Source organism: Mucor mucedo (assembly GCF_025094135.1).
Source record: "Mucor mucedo strain NRRL 3635 chromosome Unknown EV154scaffold_6, whole genome shotgun sequence".
Taxonomy (NCBI): domain Eukaryota; kingdom Fungi; phylum Mucoromycota; class Mucoromycetes; order Mucorales; family Mucoraceae; genus Mucor; species Mucor mucedo.
This window is the reverse complement of record NW_026252290.1, coordinates 180,519-194,365: the sequence shown is the minus strand read 5'-3', so window position 1 is coordinate 194,365 and position 13,847 is coordinate 180,519. Positions and strand designations below refer to the sequence as shown.

Genomic DNA, 13,847 nt, shown 5'->3' with positions numbered 1-13,847 from the left:
TCCATATCGTAAACATATGTTAATAGTTCCGTAAGTCAATATATTAAATTATAATATTTACGATTTATTCCCCCCTAGACATGTCCCCCGTGTCGAACCTGAAAATAAATAAAAATGCACAAGTGATTACCAATTTCAGTTCAAAAGACTGTACGTCTAGTTTTGTATTGTAATGGTTTAGATACTTTTAATATGGTTTTAATTCATTTTTATAGTTGTCCAAATTCATTGTACAGTTGTCTGTATGCTTTACGAATTTAAATTGTTCACACTGCATGTCGCGATTTTTTTTAAAAAAAGCCACAAATATTTAAACTTTTTAAACTCATAATTACATGAAAGAGCATCGCTTGTCTTTTTTTATTTTTATTTTTAAAAAAATATATATCTGCACTATGCAAATTCAAATACTTGTACCTAGTCAAGGTCAAAGACGATTCTTATTACAAGTTGAGAAAACCGATACTGTCGCGAAACTTCGAAATACGATAGCTCAAACTATCGGTGTACCTGAAAAGGGGTTTCTTTTAATTGCGCTCGGCAAAATTGTAAAGTTATTGACGCGAAGTTGAACCTGTACTCATTTTTATGTAGATGTTAAACCAAAATGCAGACAAAACGGCTGCGACATTATCTTTAACTTACCGTTTACGAGACCAGACCAGTGTCTTTGTTCACCTTATTGAAAATTGTATACCGCCCAGCAAAGTAACTACTGAAGTAACGCATAGTGAGTCAGTTGCTGTCCCAAGACATAATATTATTCGCGATAACAATATTGTGTCCACTCCTTTTGATGGGGCCCAATGTTCGTTATGCCTCAACAATAAGCGATTAAAAAAATGTCAAGAATGTGGATGTGCTAAATGTCATTATAAGACCGGCGATCCCCTCGTACGTGCTTTATTAGGATAAAAACCAATGATTTTTCTGACGTTTTTTCTCTCTCTAAGATTTGCGATCAGTGTGAGAACTACTGGCATACACACTGTGCTGGTTTAAGCAGAATCCCCACAGATCAATACTGGTAACTTAATTGCATATGGTAATACAGATCGATTCTTAACCAATGAAATAGGTTTTGCCCAGATTGCATTAATGAAGATGGTAAATTAATTGTCGGAAAAGGAGAGGCTGTCAAAGATAGTACAAATCAAAAAAGTCTTATTGTTATTCGGGACATGGACTGTGTATTAGGTATACCATAAAAAATTGAAGTATGAATTGATGCTAACTTCAATCATCAGTACCTGTGTATCACGTAGGAAAAATTCCAGGTATATATTGCGGTCAGTCCTGGGAGAATAGAAGTCTGGTTTATGACTGGGGCATTCACAGGTAAGATATAAGGAATAAACTATTGACGTCGATTATTGACATCGTAACGGCAGAGCTTCGAGGGCAAATGTTACAGGAACATCCTTAACTGGAGCAGTATCGATTGTCTTGTCAAAAGGATTGAGAGAGGATCGAGATCTTGGATATGAGTTTGTATTTTCGGGCGTTGGAGGAGAGATAAGAACCAGGAAGCATTCTGATTTCTTGAACTTGGTTAAGGATCAAACTCTTACAAAGTATAATAAAGCCTTGGCTGTTACTTGCAACGCTCCCTTTAATGGAGAAACTGGTGCCAAAGCGCATAATTGGAGAAAGAGTAGACCGATCAGAGTATGTCGGGCCGCAAGCAGGAAACATACGCATCCAACATATGCTCCTACAGAGGGTATTCGATATGATGGATTGTACAAAATTGTAAAATATTGGCCGCAAAAAGGTAAAGCTACTTTGATAGAAAAATATCTTGTTATTGACTCTTAAAACACAGATAAAGCAAGTGGATTTATTATTTGGAAGTTTCTGTTTAGAAGAGATGATCAAGAACCTCCACCATGGATGTCCTTCGCTAAAGAATTTATGTCAACGAGAGGGTTACGAACAATTAAGATTAAAGAGGGATCTACGACCAAGTTGTCTAGATATGTAATACCAGCTCATATCCAAAGATTAATGGAAGCTGATACGAAAAACAAACGATTATGGCGCGAAATTAGCGAGATGGAATTTTGGTCAGAGTACGAATTTTTACATTACTTATTTGATACAGCCACAGTATGTTCTAGTTTTGTTTGCTCAAAGCCAATTAAGGTAAGTAGGAGCACTGGTGCGAGTTTTTTTAGATTTTAATTTGTTTATGTAAAGGATCCTGTTACTACGCCCTGTGGTCATATATGTTGTGTAAACTGCCTGACTCAGAGTAACACCGACACATGCTTTACTTGCCGAACTCCGTTACCAAAGGACTCTATTCAAGTAAACGACAAACTCAAACGAATCTTGCAATCTTTAAATTGGGCTTATGATATTGAAAACAGCACAAAGCCAATAAGAACAACATTATCACCGTCTTTGGACCTTGATAAAAATAGTGAAAATATGGTTAAACAGGAAGTAACAGAGGAATACAATAATGAACTTATGTCAGTGGAAACGGAAGACTACATCGAATGTGGAATTAAACAAGAGTACGAGTATCCTACTCTCACTGCAAGTGTTCAGAATACAGAACGTGTAAAAGAAAAAGCTAAAAAAGCTAAAAAAGCTAAAAAAGCTAAAAAAGTTCGAATTTTTATCGAATATTTGGGCAATGTATCAGCAGAACAGAACAAGAGGAGAAAGTTAGGAAATTAGTAATTATTTATTATGGGATATGTTACCCCATAAAACGGGGATGTAAAAAGTCGAATAAAATGGTTTGTAATTAATTAAGTGATTTGTCGTAAAAGGGTTTCATTTGTGATGTAATTAGTACTCGTTTTAGATCTTTTCTTGTGATTTGATTCCAATAGTCTCGTCAACATCTGATACATGATCTCTCTTGGCTTTAAGTGGGGCTAACCAAGCAAATAAGCAGCCAAAGAAAGAAGGCGATGCAGGTTTGCTAACGGGAGCGGCCCTACTTGTGGATGGCAGGGTCTTCTTAGCTGGAATTGCCTTTTTGGTTGAGGCCCTGAATAAAATTATATTTAGCATGCAACCCTTATAAATAATTGTGACACGTTACTTTTTCTTTTCTTCTTTTTCGGCCAACATGGCAATTAAAGCACCACCAATACTTCCACCATCTGTAGCTACTTCTAATTGGATACGCTCACTCACCTGAGGACCAAACCAGGTTTTGAGAGATGATAGAATACGATCATGCATGTTAGGGTATTTTTCATAGGTAGATCCATTCACACCAATAACAATAGGTCCAATGCCATTAATCAAGTCATCCTGCTGTTCGATTAAAGAAGCCATGGCAGCAGCAGCTAATCTTGCTGCACGATCAGATACAATTTGACATAATCCTGTAAAGATTTCAAGGTCGTTCAATTCAATTGTATAGCCATCTTCAAAAGTAAAATGTTCTTTGAAATGTTCAAAACGTGCTTCGGCCGAACTATCGAGGCGACTACAAATTATGTATTAGGTTTCACCAGGTGTAACGAATTTGCTAATAATGTAACAGCAAAAGAACGGGGGACGTACGCACAAAAATAAAAATAAAAAAATAAAAATAAATATTTACCCTTCAATAGCACTTGTCACTGAAGTGCCAAATTCCAAGGCAACCGCAAATTGGGTTGGGCAATGACCACTAAACAATTGACTTTTTTCAATTAATTCTAAAGCAGCTAATCGAACCAATTCACCAATGCATGCGCCTGACATCATCTTTTCATAAAGCTGAAAGTCCGGTTGGGAATGATTAGCATCAAGTTGACGATCGAACTTGTTTAAAGGCAAATACGCATCACTTCCAAAGATGTCAATCTCGGTATTGACCAGCATTGTGGTACCTTCTTCATAACTGGACTGTTGATCTTTTAACTTAACCATACGAGACACTAGCTCGGGATATGCAGCATTAACGCCAGTGCCATAGATAAACCCAACTCGGGTATCAGGATTAGTGTAAGCGTGAGCTACTAATGTACCGACAGTATCATTCAATAAAGCAGTGACTTTAACATTGACGTTCTAAGAATAAACATTTTTAAAATCCAGTGGTTTAATAAAACGTGTACGTTAATTACTTTGCGTTGAAAGGCTTCCAAAAATAAAGCGGCAAGGTCATAGCCTTCGACACCTTCTATAGTAAATCCTTTGCCCATACGAAGAATTTTGCCTGCGGATACACTTGTTTGACTATTATAAAGCGAGTATTTTTTTTTTAGCAAAAATATATATTGATTTAATATTAAATATTTACTCAACAGGAAAACTCCAACATACACCAAGAGAGAGTGGCTCATCTGCATGAGCTGTATCGTAGCCAATTTTTAAAATCAACTCGGCAATAGTGTCAACAATCCAGTCAAAAAAAGTGGTGGCTCCACTTGTACGTAAAGGATCATGTGGAGCGATATCACGGCGAATTTCTGTGACTTTGACGTTACAGTCACCTAAAAGTTCCACAGCTGAAACACGAAGCGTGCTTCCGCCTAAATCCAATGCAAGGTAAGTGCCTTTTTCTTTTCCTGTTGGCAATGTGGTAACATAGGAAGGAATCATCGTAGCAAGTCCAGCGGCTGATGCTGTGTTCAAGCCACTTTCATACTCCGCTTTAAAACCATCCACAATAGCTTTGAAAGTATCAAGGTTTAAATCGAATAATTGTCGGATGTCTTGGAGGGGATCAGACATTTTTTAAAGGAGTGAAGTAAGTAAAAATAATAATGTTCGGTAAGTGAGGTAAAGGGCTGTTTATATATAGAGAAAACAAAAAGAGAAAAAAAAGACGGGAAAAAAGGGATAAACCACCATAAAAAAGATGGGGTCTTTTTATATAATTATTAATATATCCATCAGGTGGTACGTTGTGTATAGTAATACAACTAAATCGCACGCCTTTTCCCTGAGACCCTGAACTTGATTATGTATAGGTTCAGCTCACCAATCATTTGTTAAATAGTGTATGTGAATTTTTTTGAAGAAATTAAACATGTGGACTTAGTCCGGGTTAAATAAGCGTCACGCTATTTTATCGTTTGATACACAGGTTTTTTTTTTTAAATGTAAAGTTTTTCTTCTTTATTGTGTGATAAAATGAAAACTTGAGAAATGTATCATGGGAAAAGGTTATGTATGTAAAGGCAATAATAAAAAAAGGAAAGATAAGGAATCGTTTGTGAAACTACATATTATGTAACAAGTTAGATGATTTGGAATAAAAGAAATTGAATGGTCTTATTCGTCATAAGGGCCATTCAAAGGAGTCTGGGATCTGGAGCTATTAGCTAACTTTCTAAGTTGCTTAACACCACCTTGAAGAGACAAGTTCTCGGGACCGATCAGGGATTGATGAACATGTTCAATAGATTTAAAGTATTTGACGGTCTACAGTTAAAAGATTTAATTAACGTAATCTCTAGATTGGCCTATCGTGGCTTACCTTAACATGTAATTCAAGGGTCGCGTCTTCATCACACACGATCAGGCCCTTAGGGTGCATTTGAATGGCCGAAACAGTCCACATGTGGTTTACTCCACCTTCAATACAGTTAGCTAAGGCAATGGCCTGAGATAGTAAATCATTTTTGTGTTAGTCATGGTCTTACAAAACTCTATTACATAATTATTACCTTGTGTGCACCAGTGATAATGACGAGCACTTCACGAGCATCCATAACAGTACTAATAAAGAAAGTCACATCAGTTTGTCATACTTGTCTCTATAGTATAAAAACTTACGCTACACCGACGGTTAAAGCAAGTTTAGGAACCTTGGAGACATCGTCATCAAAGAAACGAGCGTTAGCAATGATGGTTTCATAAGCCAAAGTCTTGACACGAGTGCGAGAGGTGAGAGAAGAGCCGGGTTCGTTGAAAGCAATGTGACCATCAGGGCCAATACCACCTAAAAAGAGTTCAATGCCACCAACACGAGCGATTTCGGCCTCAAATTTTTTGCACTCCTCATCCAAGTCGGGAGCATTACCGTCGAGAATATGAACATTTTCAGGCTTGATGTTGACGTGCATGAAGAGATTTTTCCACATGAAAGAGTGATAAGATTCAGGATGGTCGCGGGGTAAGCCAACATATTCATCCATGTTGAAGGTAACAACATGCTCAAAACTGATTTCACCAGCCTTGTACATTTCAACCAAGACCTTGTATACACTTACAGGTGAAGAACCTGTGGGAAGACCGATAACGAAAGGACGTTCAAGAGTAGGCTTGAATTGCTTAACACGTTCCTTGACATAGTTGGCTATAACAAACGATTAGTTGAGTCCTAGCCTCTACTTCAACCTGTGTACTTACCAACATAGCTAGTGACTTCATCATAATCGTCGCGAATAACTAATCTCATTATTAATTTATGTGTGTGTGTGTAAAATGCTTACTTTGTATGAAGAAAAAAAAAGGGATTAAGGAAATTGAGACAACTTATTTTATACAAAATTTTCATTACCCGAGCTAAAAAAAAAAGGGTCTTTTCCGTGACCAATCACACACAAAGATATGGTTTCTGGGGCAACACAGGGAGCGGTTCTTTATTTTAATCAGCCTTGACTTCTATTCAGGGTCTCCCCATTTTTCCCAGCTCAAGTATATTTTTGTTTATCGGCAAGGTGATAAACCTTTTCCACTTGTATTTTATATGGTTCAAGTTGAAACAGAACGCTTGTAATTATGAGATACAGAAATAAAGAAAAGTAAAATGGCTTCAAAAGATAACGATATGAAGTTTCCCAGATGGATGATTTGATAATCAAACATATGATTGGTTCAAAATTGATTACATAAAATCAAATTAGACCCTGGCGACCTTTCCACTTATTAGATCATAAGTAACCCCAGGCTTTTAATTGCAAAACAACCCTAATATTCTATAAATTTTATTCCCGCTTGCACCCTTTGAAAGACCCTCCTTTCCCTTTCAAACGTAAACAATACAAATCCCGATTTAAGTTTGCCTCGGTTATATTTGTTTTTTTAAAGAAAACAAATATCCAAAAAATGACATATTATCTTTGTGGCTTATTTCCAAGATAAATAGTAGCTTTTCCGCTTAATTTTGGCTGGTCACTGTATAAATTGCATTATAAACAATGCATTAGTGCGCGCTGCTCTGTATACAGGAGATACTTTTGTGTGACAATGAACTCAAGCAAACATCAATCTAAAATAGGGATGCATTTTTTCGTTATTTCTATTTGACCTGACCATACCCCCCACTTTTCCCCTTTTTTTTAAACGATTTAATATCGTTTTTTTTTTTTTTTTGCTATTTCTTTCTCTTTTTTCTTTTTCTTTTTCTTTTTTAATTTATTTTTGTTTGCATGTCCAAGTGGCAAAAAGGCGAAATCAAGGTCAATTTAAGGCCAGGTAAACTTTATAAAAGACGTGACGGGAATATTTAGTGACAACTTTCTGTAGATGACGAAGAGGAAAGAGAAGAAGATTTTCGTTTACTAGGGGATCATCACCATAATACGGAAATACCAAGCGCTGCAATACCACAGGCGCCTTACATGTTCTCCGACTACTCACTTTCATCATTAAACTCACAAGTCCCTTTTGAGTCAACCGAAATGTTGGATCGATGCAAAAAACCACCAGCGGAAAAAAAGAAACCTCATTTCCTTTCAAATTTCCTGAATCGTGATAGGAAAAACCAGCAGAATGACGTGCCTCGTGTTATCCACATACAGCATTTACCAAATCCAAAGTTTTTAGGCAATGAAATATCAACTGCCAAATACAACCCCTTTTCATTTCTCCCAAAGTTTTTATATGTCGAGTTTAGTAAATCTGCGAATCTTTTCTTCTTGTTTATATCCGGTATTCAGGTAAAACAGTAATAATAATATCGTTCGTTTTTAACTCTACTCAAATATGGCATGTAGCAAATCCCTAATATTTCGCCTACCTCACGTTATACCACTCTCATTCCACTTATAATTGTATTACTCATCACAGCTATTAAAGAAATCATTGAAGATTATGTAGGGTAAAAGTTGTATAAAATTGTTCAACTTTATTTATAACGAACTAAACTTTCCTTTCTTTCCACAGGGCGTACATAAATCAGATCATCAATTAAATGCGAGCCAGTGTAAGATATACGACGGAAGCCAGTTTGTAATCAAACAATGGAAAGATGTAAAAGTTGGTGACGTCTGTCGTATCGAAAGTAAAGAGTTTTTTCCTGCTGATCTGATTCTGCTTAGTTCTTCTGAACCGGAAGGACTTTGTTACACAGAGACAAGTAACTTGGATGGGTAATAACCATATATTTTTCTGATATTATTTTGTTGACAATTAATTGTAGAGAGGTGAATTTGAAGATAAAGCAAGCTCTCCCAGAAACAGCATCCTATCTTTCTCCATCTGATATAACCAACTTGTCAGGAACCATTCGGTGTGAACAACCAAATAACAGGTTATACAACTATGATGGCACTTTGACCTTGAATTTAGCAGATGGGAAACAAAAAGACTTTCCATTGGATCCATCGAAATTGTTATTAAGAGGTGCTCAGCTACGAAATACAAGCTGGATATATGCTATTGTTGTGTTTACAGGTCATGAAACCAAACTAATGTTAAACTCGAGGTAAATGTTTATGTATTAATTTTTTTAGTAACTTTTGTTGATCTGGTTTATTTTTAGTAAAAAACCGACCAAAGCTTCTAATGTCACACGTATAACTAACCGAAACATCTTGTATCTTTTTACGATGCTTGTAATTATGAGTGTTCTATGTTCTGTGGGAAACCTAGTAACATCTGTAAAGTGAATCTTTTTAAAAAAGAAAGAATACCGTTCCTTCATACTAACCTGCTCTATAGACAAAAGCAGGAGAGCAGTGGTCATATCTACAGATACCTGCTACAGAGAGAGCAAGAGAATTCGGATTCTGTATTCTTACATTTATGATTCTATTCAACAGTTTTATTCCAATCAGGTATGAGTTTATTGTCTGCGCTTAAAATGAAAAGCTAAACATTATGTACCAGTTTAATGGTGACTATGGAAATCGTTAAATTTGTCCAATCTATCATGATTGACAACGATCTCGATATCTATTACGCAAAAACTGATACACCAGCAGTAGCCCGAAGCAGTAGCCTAATCGAAGAATTGGGTCAAGTGGAATATGTGTTTTCAGACAAGACGGGAACATTAACTTGTAACGAAATGGAATTTCGAGAATGTTCAATTGCTGGACTATCCTATGCCTCTACTGCTGACCCAGAAAGACGAGCATCTACAGAGAATGATTCCCAAGGCCAATACTCGTTTAAGAAGTTGGAGGAACATCTTAATACTTCTGAAAATTCTCATATTATTCAAGAATTTATGACTTCTTTAATGACATGCCATACAGTGATTCCTGAGGTAATTAAGGATACAGAAGAAATTGTTTATCAAGCTTCATCACCCGACGAGGCTGCATTAGTCCAAGGAGCAAGTGACATATTTGGTTACCAATTTTATGCAAGGAGACCCCATTCAATCAATTGTAAAATTAAAGGCCAAGACATTCAATTTGAGATATTAAATGTCTGCGAATTTAATTCAACCAGAAAACGAATGTCACTTGTATTAAAAGATCCTGAAGGCAAAATAAAATTGTATTGCAAAGGTGCCGATTCTGTGATATTGGAGCGATTGGCTTCTGATGACGTATTTGAAGAGGCAACCTTGCATCATTTAGAGGTTCGTAAATTGGATGGGTGTATGTATGTGCGCTTTTATCTTTACTTAAGTGTATTTTTAGGAATTCGCATCAGAAGGGCTTCGAACTTTATGCTATGCAATGCGAGAGATTCCTCCAGAAGAATACAAACGGTGGTCAACTGTTTACGAAACCGCAGCTACAACTTTAACAAACCGATCTGACGAACTGGATAAAGCTGCCGAGATGATTGAAAAAGATATGTTTTTGTTAGGAGCTACTGCAATAGAGGATAAACTTCAAGATGGCGTACCAGACACTATTCATACATTGCAGCAAGCAAACATTAAAGTTTGGGTTTTGACTGGAGATCGACAGGAGACGGCAATTAATATTGGTTACAGCTGTAAATTATTAACAGAAGATATGGAACTATTTGTTTGTAACAAGGATGACCGTAAATCAACAGAGACATTTTTAGCTCGCAGACTATCTGAATTGGATCAAGATGCTAATAAAGAAACCGATGTTCCATTTGTAAAGGAGCCATATTATATTGGGATAATGTTCTCAAGACTAACCTGCTTGTAAATATTTATAGGCACATGCATTAATTATAGAAGGAAAGTGCTTAACGTTTGCGCTCGAGAAAGACATGGAGCGATTATTTTACGACGTTGCTACACGGTGTAAGGCTGTCATTTGTTGTCGTGTATCTCCTCTTCAAAAGGCTCTAGTTGTCAAATTAGTTAAGAAATTTTCAAACTCTATCCTTTTAGCTATTGGAGATGGGGCGAACGATGTTTCAATGATACAAGCAGCTCACGTAGGTATTGGTATAAGTGGCGTAGAAGGATTGCAGGCAGCTCGGAGCGCTGATTTTGCAATCTCGCAATTTCGCTTTTTGAAAAAATTATTACTGGTGCATGGATCTTGGGCTTACCAAAGGCTTAGTAAAATGATCTTTTATTACTTCTATAAGAATGTGGCGTTGTATCTCACACAGTTTTGGGTAATTTCATGGCAAAAAAATGAAAAAAGATAAAAAGAAAAAAAAAAAAAACTAGAATAAATCTCAACTAATAATCAAATAGTACGCAATCTTTAATGGATTTTCAGGCCAGACATTATACGAGTCTTGGACTATGTCTTGCTTTAACGTTTTTTTCACTATTTTACCACCCATGGCTATCGGTATATTCGATCAATTTGCATCAGCAAGATTACTAGACAAGTATCCCCAGCTTTATATGCTCGGACAAAAGAACGAATTTTTCAATCAAAAAAGATTTTGGGGATGGATTATGAATGCAGTCTATCATTCTGCGGTAGGTACCAAAAATATAAACATTTATATGTATAAACGTTCGATACTCATTGCGGTAATCAGTTACTGTTTTTTTTGGGTATGGCTGCGTTTCGACAAGATGAAGTGTTTGGTCCTGACGGGTGGTCGGGAGGACAATGGTGGGTTGGCACAACAATTTTTACAGCCACATTGGCAACCATTTTATGGAAAGCTGCGCTCATTACTGAGTAGGTTACATTCATTTCAGGAAAAAAAAAAAAAAAAAAAAAAAAGAAAAAAAAAAACTGGGTGGGCCTAATATTTTTTATAGTATTTGGACCAAGTACACTTTTATCGCGATTCCCGGGTCAATGGTGATTTGGTTTCTCTTCATGCCGTTAGTTTCCTATGTAGGACCTTTATTACCTTGGGGGATATTCATGGAGTACGTTGGAATTGTCCCAAGACTGTTCGGAAACGTCAACTATTGGCTGTTCGTAATCCTTGTCCCCTTTGCTTGCAACTTACGAGATTATCTTTGGAAATAGTAAGCTTTAATGTATCTTCTTTCTAAAAAAAACTAATTTGACCACTAAATAATTTTAGCTACAAACGGATGTATCGAACAAAAAGTTATCATTACATTCAAGAGATCCAAAAAATGAATCTTCCAGATTATAGACCTCGCATGGACAGATTTAGACAAGCAGTAAATAAGGTCAGAAAGATCCAGCGATTGAAGCTTTCGAGAGGTTATGCGTTTTCACAGAACGATTCGGATCAATCAAAAATTATTCGGATGTATGATACCACTCAACAAAAGCCTACCGGCTGATAAAAGCAAAGAAAAAATAATTATATATAATTTTTTTCTTTCTATACAACATTAAACCTATTAAATATTACATTATCAGTTGATAGTGGTATAATTTTACTTCGATTTTTATCTTTATTTTCAATCAATAATCCAAAGCAGACTACTTTTAAGTTAATCAAAAAGATAAACCAGAATAAGATGGAGGAGGAGGATGGGGATATAGAAAAAAATGCTGTAATAATGGCAGTGTCATCCCCATCAGACAGGACCAACATACAGGTTGTTATTGAAGGGTGCAAACCAAAACTGACATAGTAAATAACTTGATTAGTAAAGTGAACCATCTCTTAAAAATGCATGGATTGCTTGAAATAAAGTGTCGATCGTATTAATTTTATTTGTTTATTGGTCTAATAAGGGAATATATTTTTTTTAAATAAAGAATGCGTAAATAAGAGCAGGTATTAAAGCAAAGCCAATCTTCTTAGAAAGCATTGTTGAAGCATCACTTTTCTCTAAAAACTCGTCATCAACAGCAAGTACTCGAAGCTCTTGTTCGGCAGTTGTGTTTGCAATAATGCTCTTAACTTGTTGTCCTGATTTGTAACCAGAAGATCCAAACGAAAACTTATCAGCTACATACTCAAGACCTGCGGCGCTTGCTTTGTAAGGTCTAGCGTCGTTTAAGCAGCCATCCATTCGAACAGCTGTATATCCTTGAGATTCAATTGTTTCTAGAATGCTAGGCACCGCATCCATACTTGTGGTCTCTGGAATATCATATTGAATTGCGACAAAAGAACCTTTGGAATCGTGTGCATCTCTATACTCTTTGAAAGTGCGCTCATATTCATTTGCGACTAATTCAGGAGTTTTATGAACATAATCTTTACCATCCAAGTTGTACCCTACTATAATGAATCCGAGGTCACGTAAGATCTGCTCAGTTCTACCATCACTTTGTGCACTGAAATGAAGTCGAACGTATTTAGGGGATACTTGAATTAGAGTTTCGATCATTCGCGCACTATTAATAATATCAGTCTTGATTTCTTCGTCACTCATTGCTTCAGGGTCTTCATTGGGAAGGCGGTATGTCATTCCTATTAAGTGGCCTGCATTGTAAATATTTTGAAGGACCATGGCATATTTTTGTTGGTTTAACCTGACATACAAATTAGTCACTGCTGAAATAATATTATTTCTGTATTACCATGTGGTATTAACAAAAAAGTTTCCTGGAGTGGTTCCGTTGTTTAAATGGCGAGCAATACGAGCGGTTGCATCACTAGGGCCTTCACTCTATTGAAAGTGGGTATTAGATAACTATTGTCGATATATTTTCAAATGTCTTACGTAAGTGATGGCAACTTGACCATCTGCTCTACAGGCAACTACCTGAGGAACAGGTGGTAGGTTATCTCCAGCTCTAACTCGACCTTGTCTATATACAGGTAAATCTAAAAGAAATGGTCTCAATTTTAACTTTCTCTTGCTGCCGAGGTTCTTGAATTTATGACTTACCAATTGCTTTGTTATAAACAAGACCTGCAGAAGCAAATACATTTTCATCTACTTCTTTGTCGACGACGGAAGACTCTTTTTTCTCGCTTTCTTCCGATTCCTCATTTTCTTCTTGCTCTTCCTGCTCTTCATGAGCAGCTACAACTATAGCAAGAGCTGGTGAATTTTCTTGATCTTCATCTTTGTCGTCTGAATCAACCTTGATAGAATACCCTGCACCAGATAGCGGATCCAAAGATGACATCGAAGCAGTGACAGAAGAACCTGTATTTTTAGACGAAGAAGAAGCAGGGCTTGCTTCCACAAAAAGTAGACAAGATAGGACTAACGGAAAGCGTTAAATTATTTTGACTATCAAAGCATAGATTGTAATTTACCTGCAGCGGCGGCAATATATTTCATATGTTGTGTAAGAGATATACGTTTAAAAAAAAAGTCTGTTTAAAAGTACTAGGAAATATACAAGTTTATATATGAATATATGCAGGAAAGTAGTATATTCCCGTAGCCTATGTTGAACATGTAAACAAATTTTACTTGG

At 36.4% G+C, this 13,847-nt stretch overlaps 5 protein-coding genes across 5 annotated transcripts; 2 read left to right on the top strand and 3 right to left on the bottom strand.

The window, feature by feature from the left end:
- Positions 1-395: 395 nt before the first annotated feature.
- On the top strand, positions 396-2,184 carry EV154DRAFT_411730 (PUA-like domain-containing protein; the record flags this gene model as incomplete). Its single annotated transcript, XM_051595474.1, has 8 exons — positions 396-548; positions 595-708; positions 832-894; positions 954-1,027; positions 1,079-1,197; positions 1,248-1,338; positions 1,392-1,774; positions 1,826-2,184. The coding sequence occupies 8 exons, from the start codon at positions 396-398 to the stop codon at positions 2,182-2,184; spliced, it is 1,356 nt and encodes a 451-aa protein (XP_051462662.1).
- A 528-nt stretch (positions 2,185-2,712) lies between these two features.
- On the bottom strand, positions 2,713-4,792 carry EV154DRAFT_492783 (uncharacterized protein). The gene is made up of 5 exons (XM_051599718.1): positions 4,256-4,792; positions 4,080-4,191; positions 3,572-4,023; positions 3,062-3,454; positions 2,713-3,007 (listed from the first exon to the last, which is right to left on the bottom strand). The coding sequence occupies exons 1-5, from the start codon at positions 4,687-4,689 to the stop codon at positions 2,815-2,817; spliced, it is 1,584 nt and encodes a 527-aa protein (XP_051462661.1). The 5' UTR covers positions 4,690-4,792; the 3' UTR covers positions 2,713-2,814.
- A 271-nt stretch (positions 4,793-5,063) lies between these two features.
- EV154DRAFT_492781 (glucosamine-6-phosphate isomerase) lies at positions 5,064-6,395 on the bottom strand. Its single transcript, XM_051599717.1, has 5 exons — positions 6,313-6,395; positions 5,737-6,259; positions 5,628-5,679; positions 5,438-5,563; positions 5,064-5,382 (listed from the first exon to the last, which is right to left on the bottom strand). Exons 1-5 carry the CDS (start codon positions 6,359-6,361, stop codon positions 5,233-5,235), a joined length of 900 nt encoding a protein of 299 aa, XP_051462660.1. The 5' UTR covers positions 6,362-6,395; the 3' UTR covers positions 5,064-5,232.
- Positions 6,396-7,586: 1,191 nt separating this feature from the next.
- EV154DRAFT_558582 (uncharacterized protein) lies at positions 7,587-11,800 on the top strand (the record flags this gene model as incomplete). The annotated part of the gene is made up of 13 exons (XM_051605497.1): positions 7,587-7,844; positions 7,902-8,000; positions 8,071-8,276; positions 8,327-8,611; positions 8,669-8,786; positions 8,848-8,963; positions 9,016-9,718; positions 9,780-10,214; positions 10,279-10,689; positions 10,772-11,005; positions 11,068-11,213; positions 11,297-11,512; positions 11,572-11,800. The coding sequence occupies 13 exons, from the start codon at positions 7,587-7,589 to the stop codon at positions 11,798-11,800; spliced, it is 3,456 nt and encodes a 1,151-aa protein (XP_051462659.1).
- Positions 11,801-12,214: 414 nt separating this feature from the next.
- EV154DRAFT_598524 (uncharacterized protein) lies at positions 12,215-13,826 on the bottom strand (the record flags this gene model as incomplete). Its single annotated transcript, XM_051607052.1, has 5 exons — positions 13,684-13,826; positions 13,307-13,630; positions 13,139-13,242; positions 12,996-13,084; positions 12,215-12,947 (listed from the first exon to the last, which is right to left on the bottom strand). Exons 1-5 carry the CDS (start codon positions 13,706-13,708, stop codon positions 12,215-12,217), a joined length of 1,275 nt encoding a protein of 424 aa, XP_051462658.1. The 5' UTR covers positions 13,709-13,826.
- Between the last annotated feature and the right edge of the window lie 21 nt (positions 13,827-13,847).

Bases quoted from the DNA above. Each gene is read 5' to 3' on its own strand.
- EV154DRAFT_492783 (XM_051599718.1), bottom strand. From the start codon at position 4,689: ATGTCTGATCCCCTCCAAGACATCCGACAATTATTCGATTTAAACCTT. The intron at 4,192-4,255 runs GTAAATATTTAA...GCTTTATAATAG, and splicing joins TGTTGGAGTTTTCCTGTTGA to TCAAACAAGTGTATCCGCAG. The intron at 3,455-3,571 runs GTAAATATTTAT...CATAATTTGTAG, and splicing joins GTGACAAGTGCTATTGAAGG to TCGCCTCGATAGTTCGGCCG.
- EV154DRAFT_492781 (XM_051599717.1), bottom strand. From the start codon at position 6,361: ATGAGATTAGTTATTCGCGACGATTATGATGAAGTCACTAGCTATGTT. The intron at 5,680-5,736 runs GTAAGTTTTTAT...TTTCTTTATTAG, and splicing joins GCTTTAACCGTCGGTGTAGC to TACTGTTATGGATGCTCGTG. The intron at 5,383-5,437 runs GTAAGCCACGAT...TTTTAACTGTAG, and splicing joins CCCTTGAATTACATGTTAAG to ACCGTCAAATACTTTAAATC.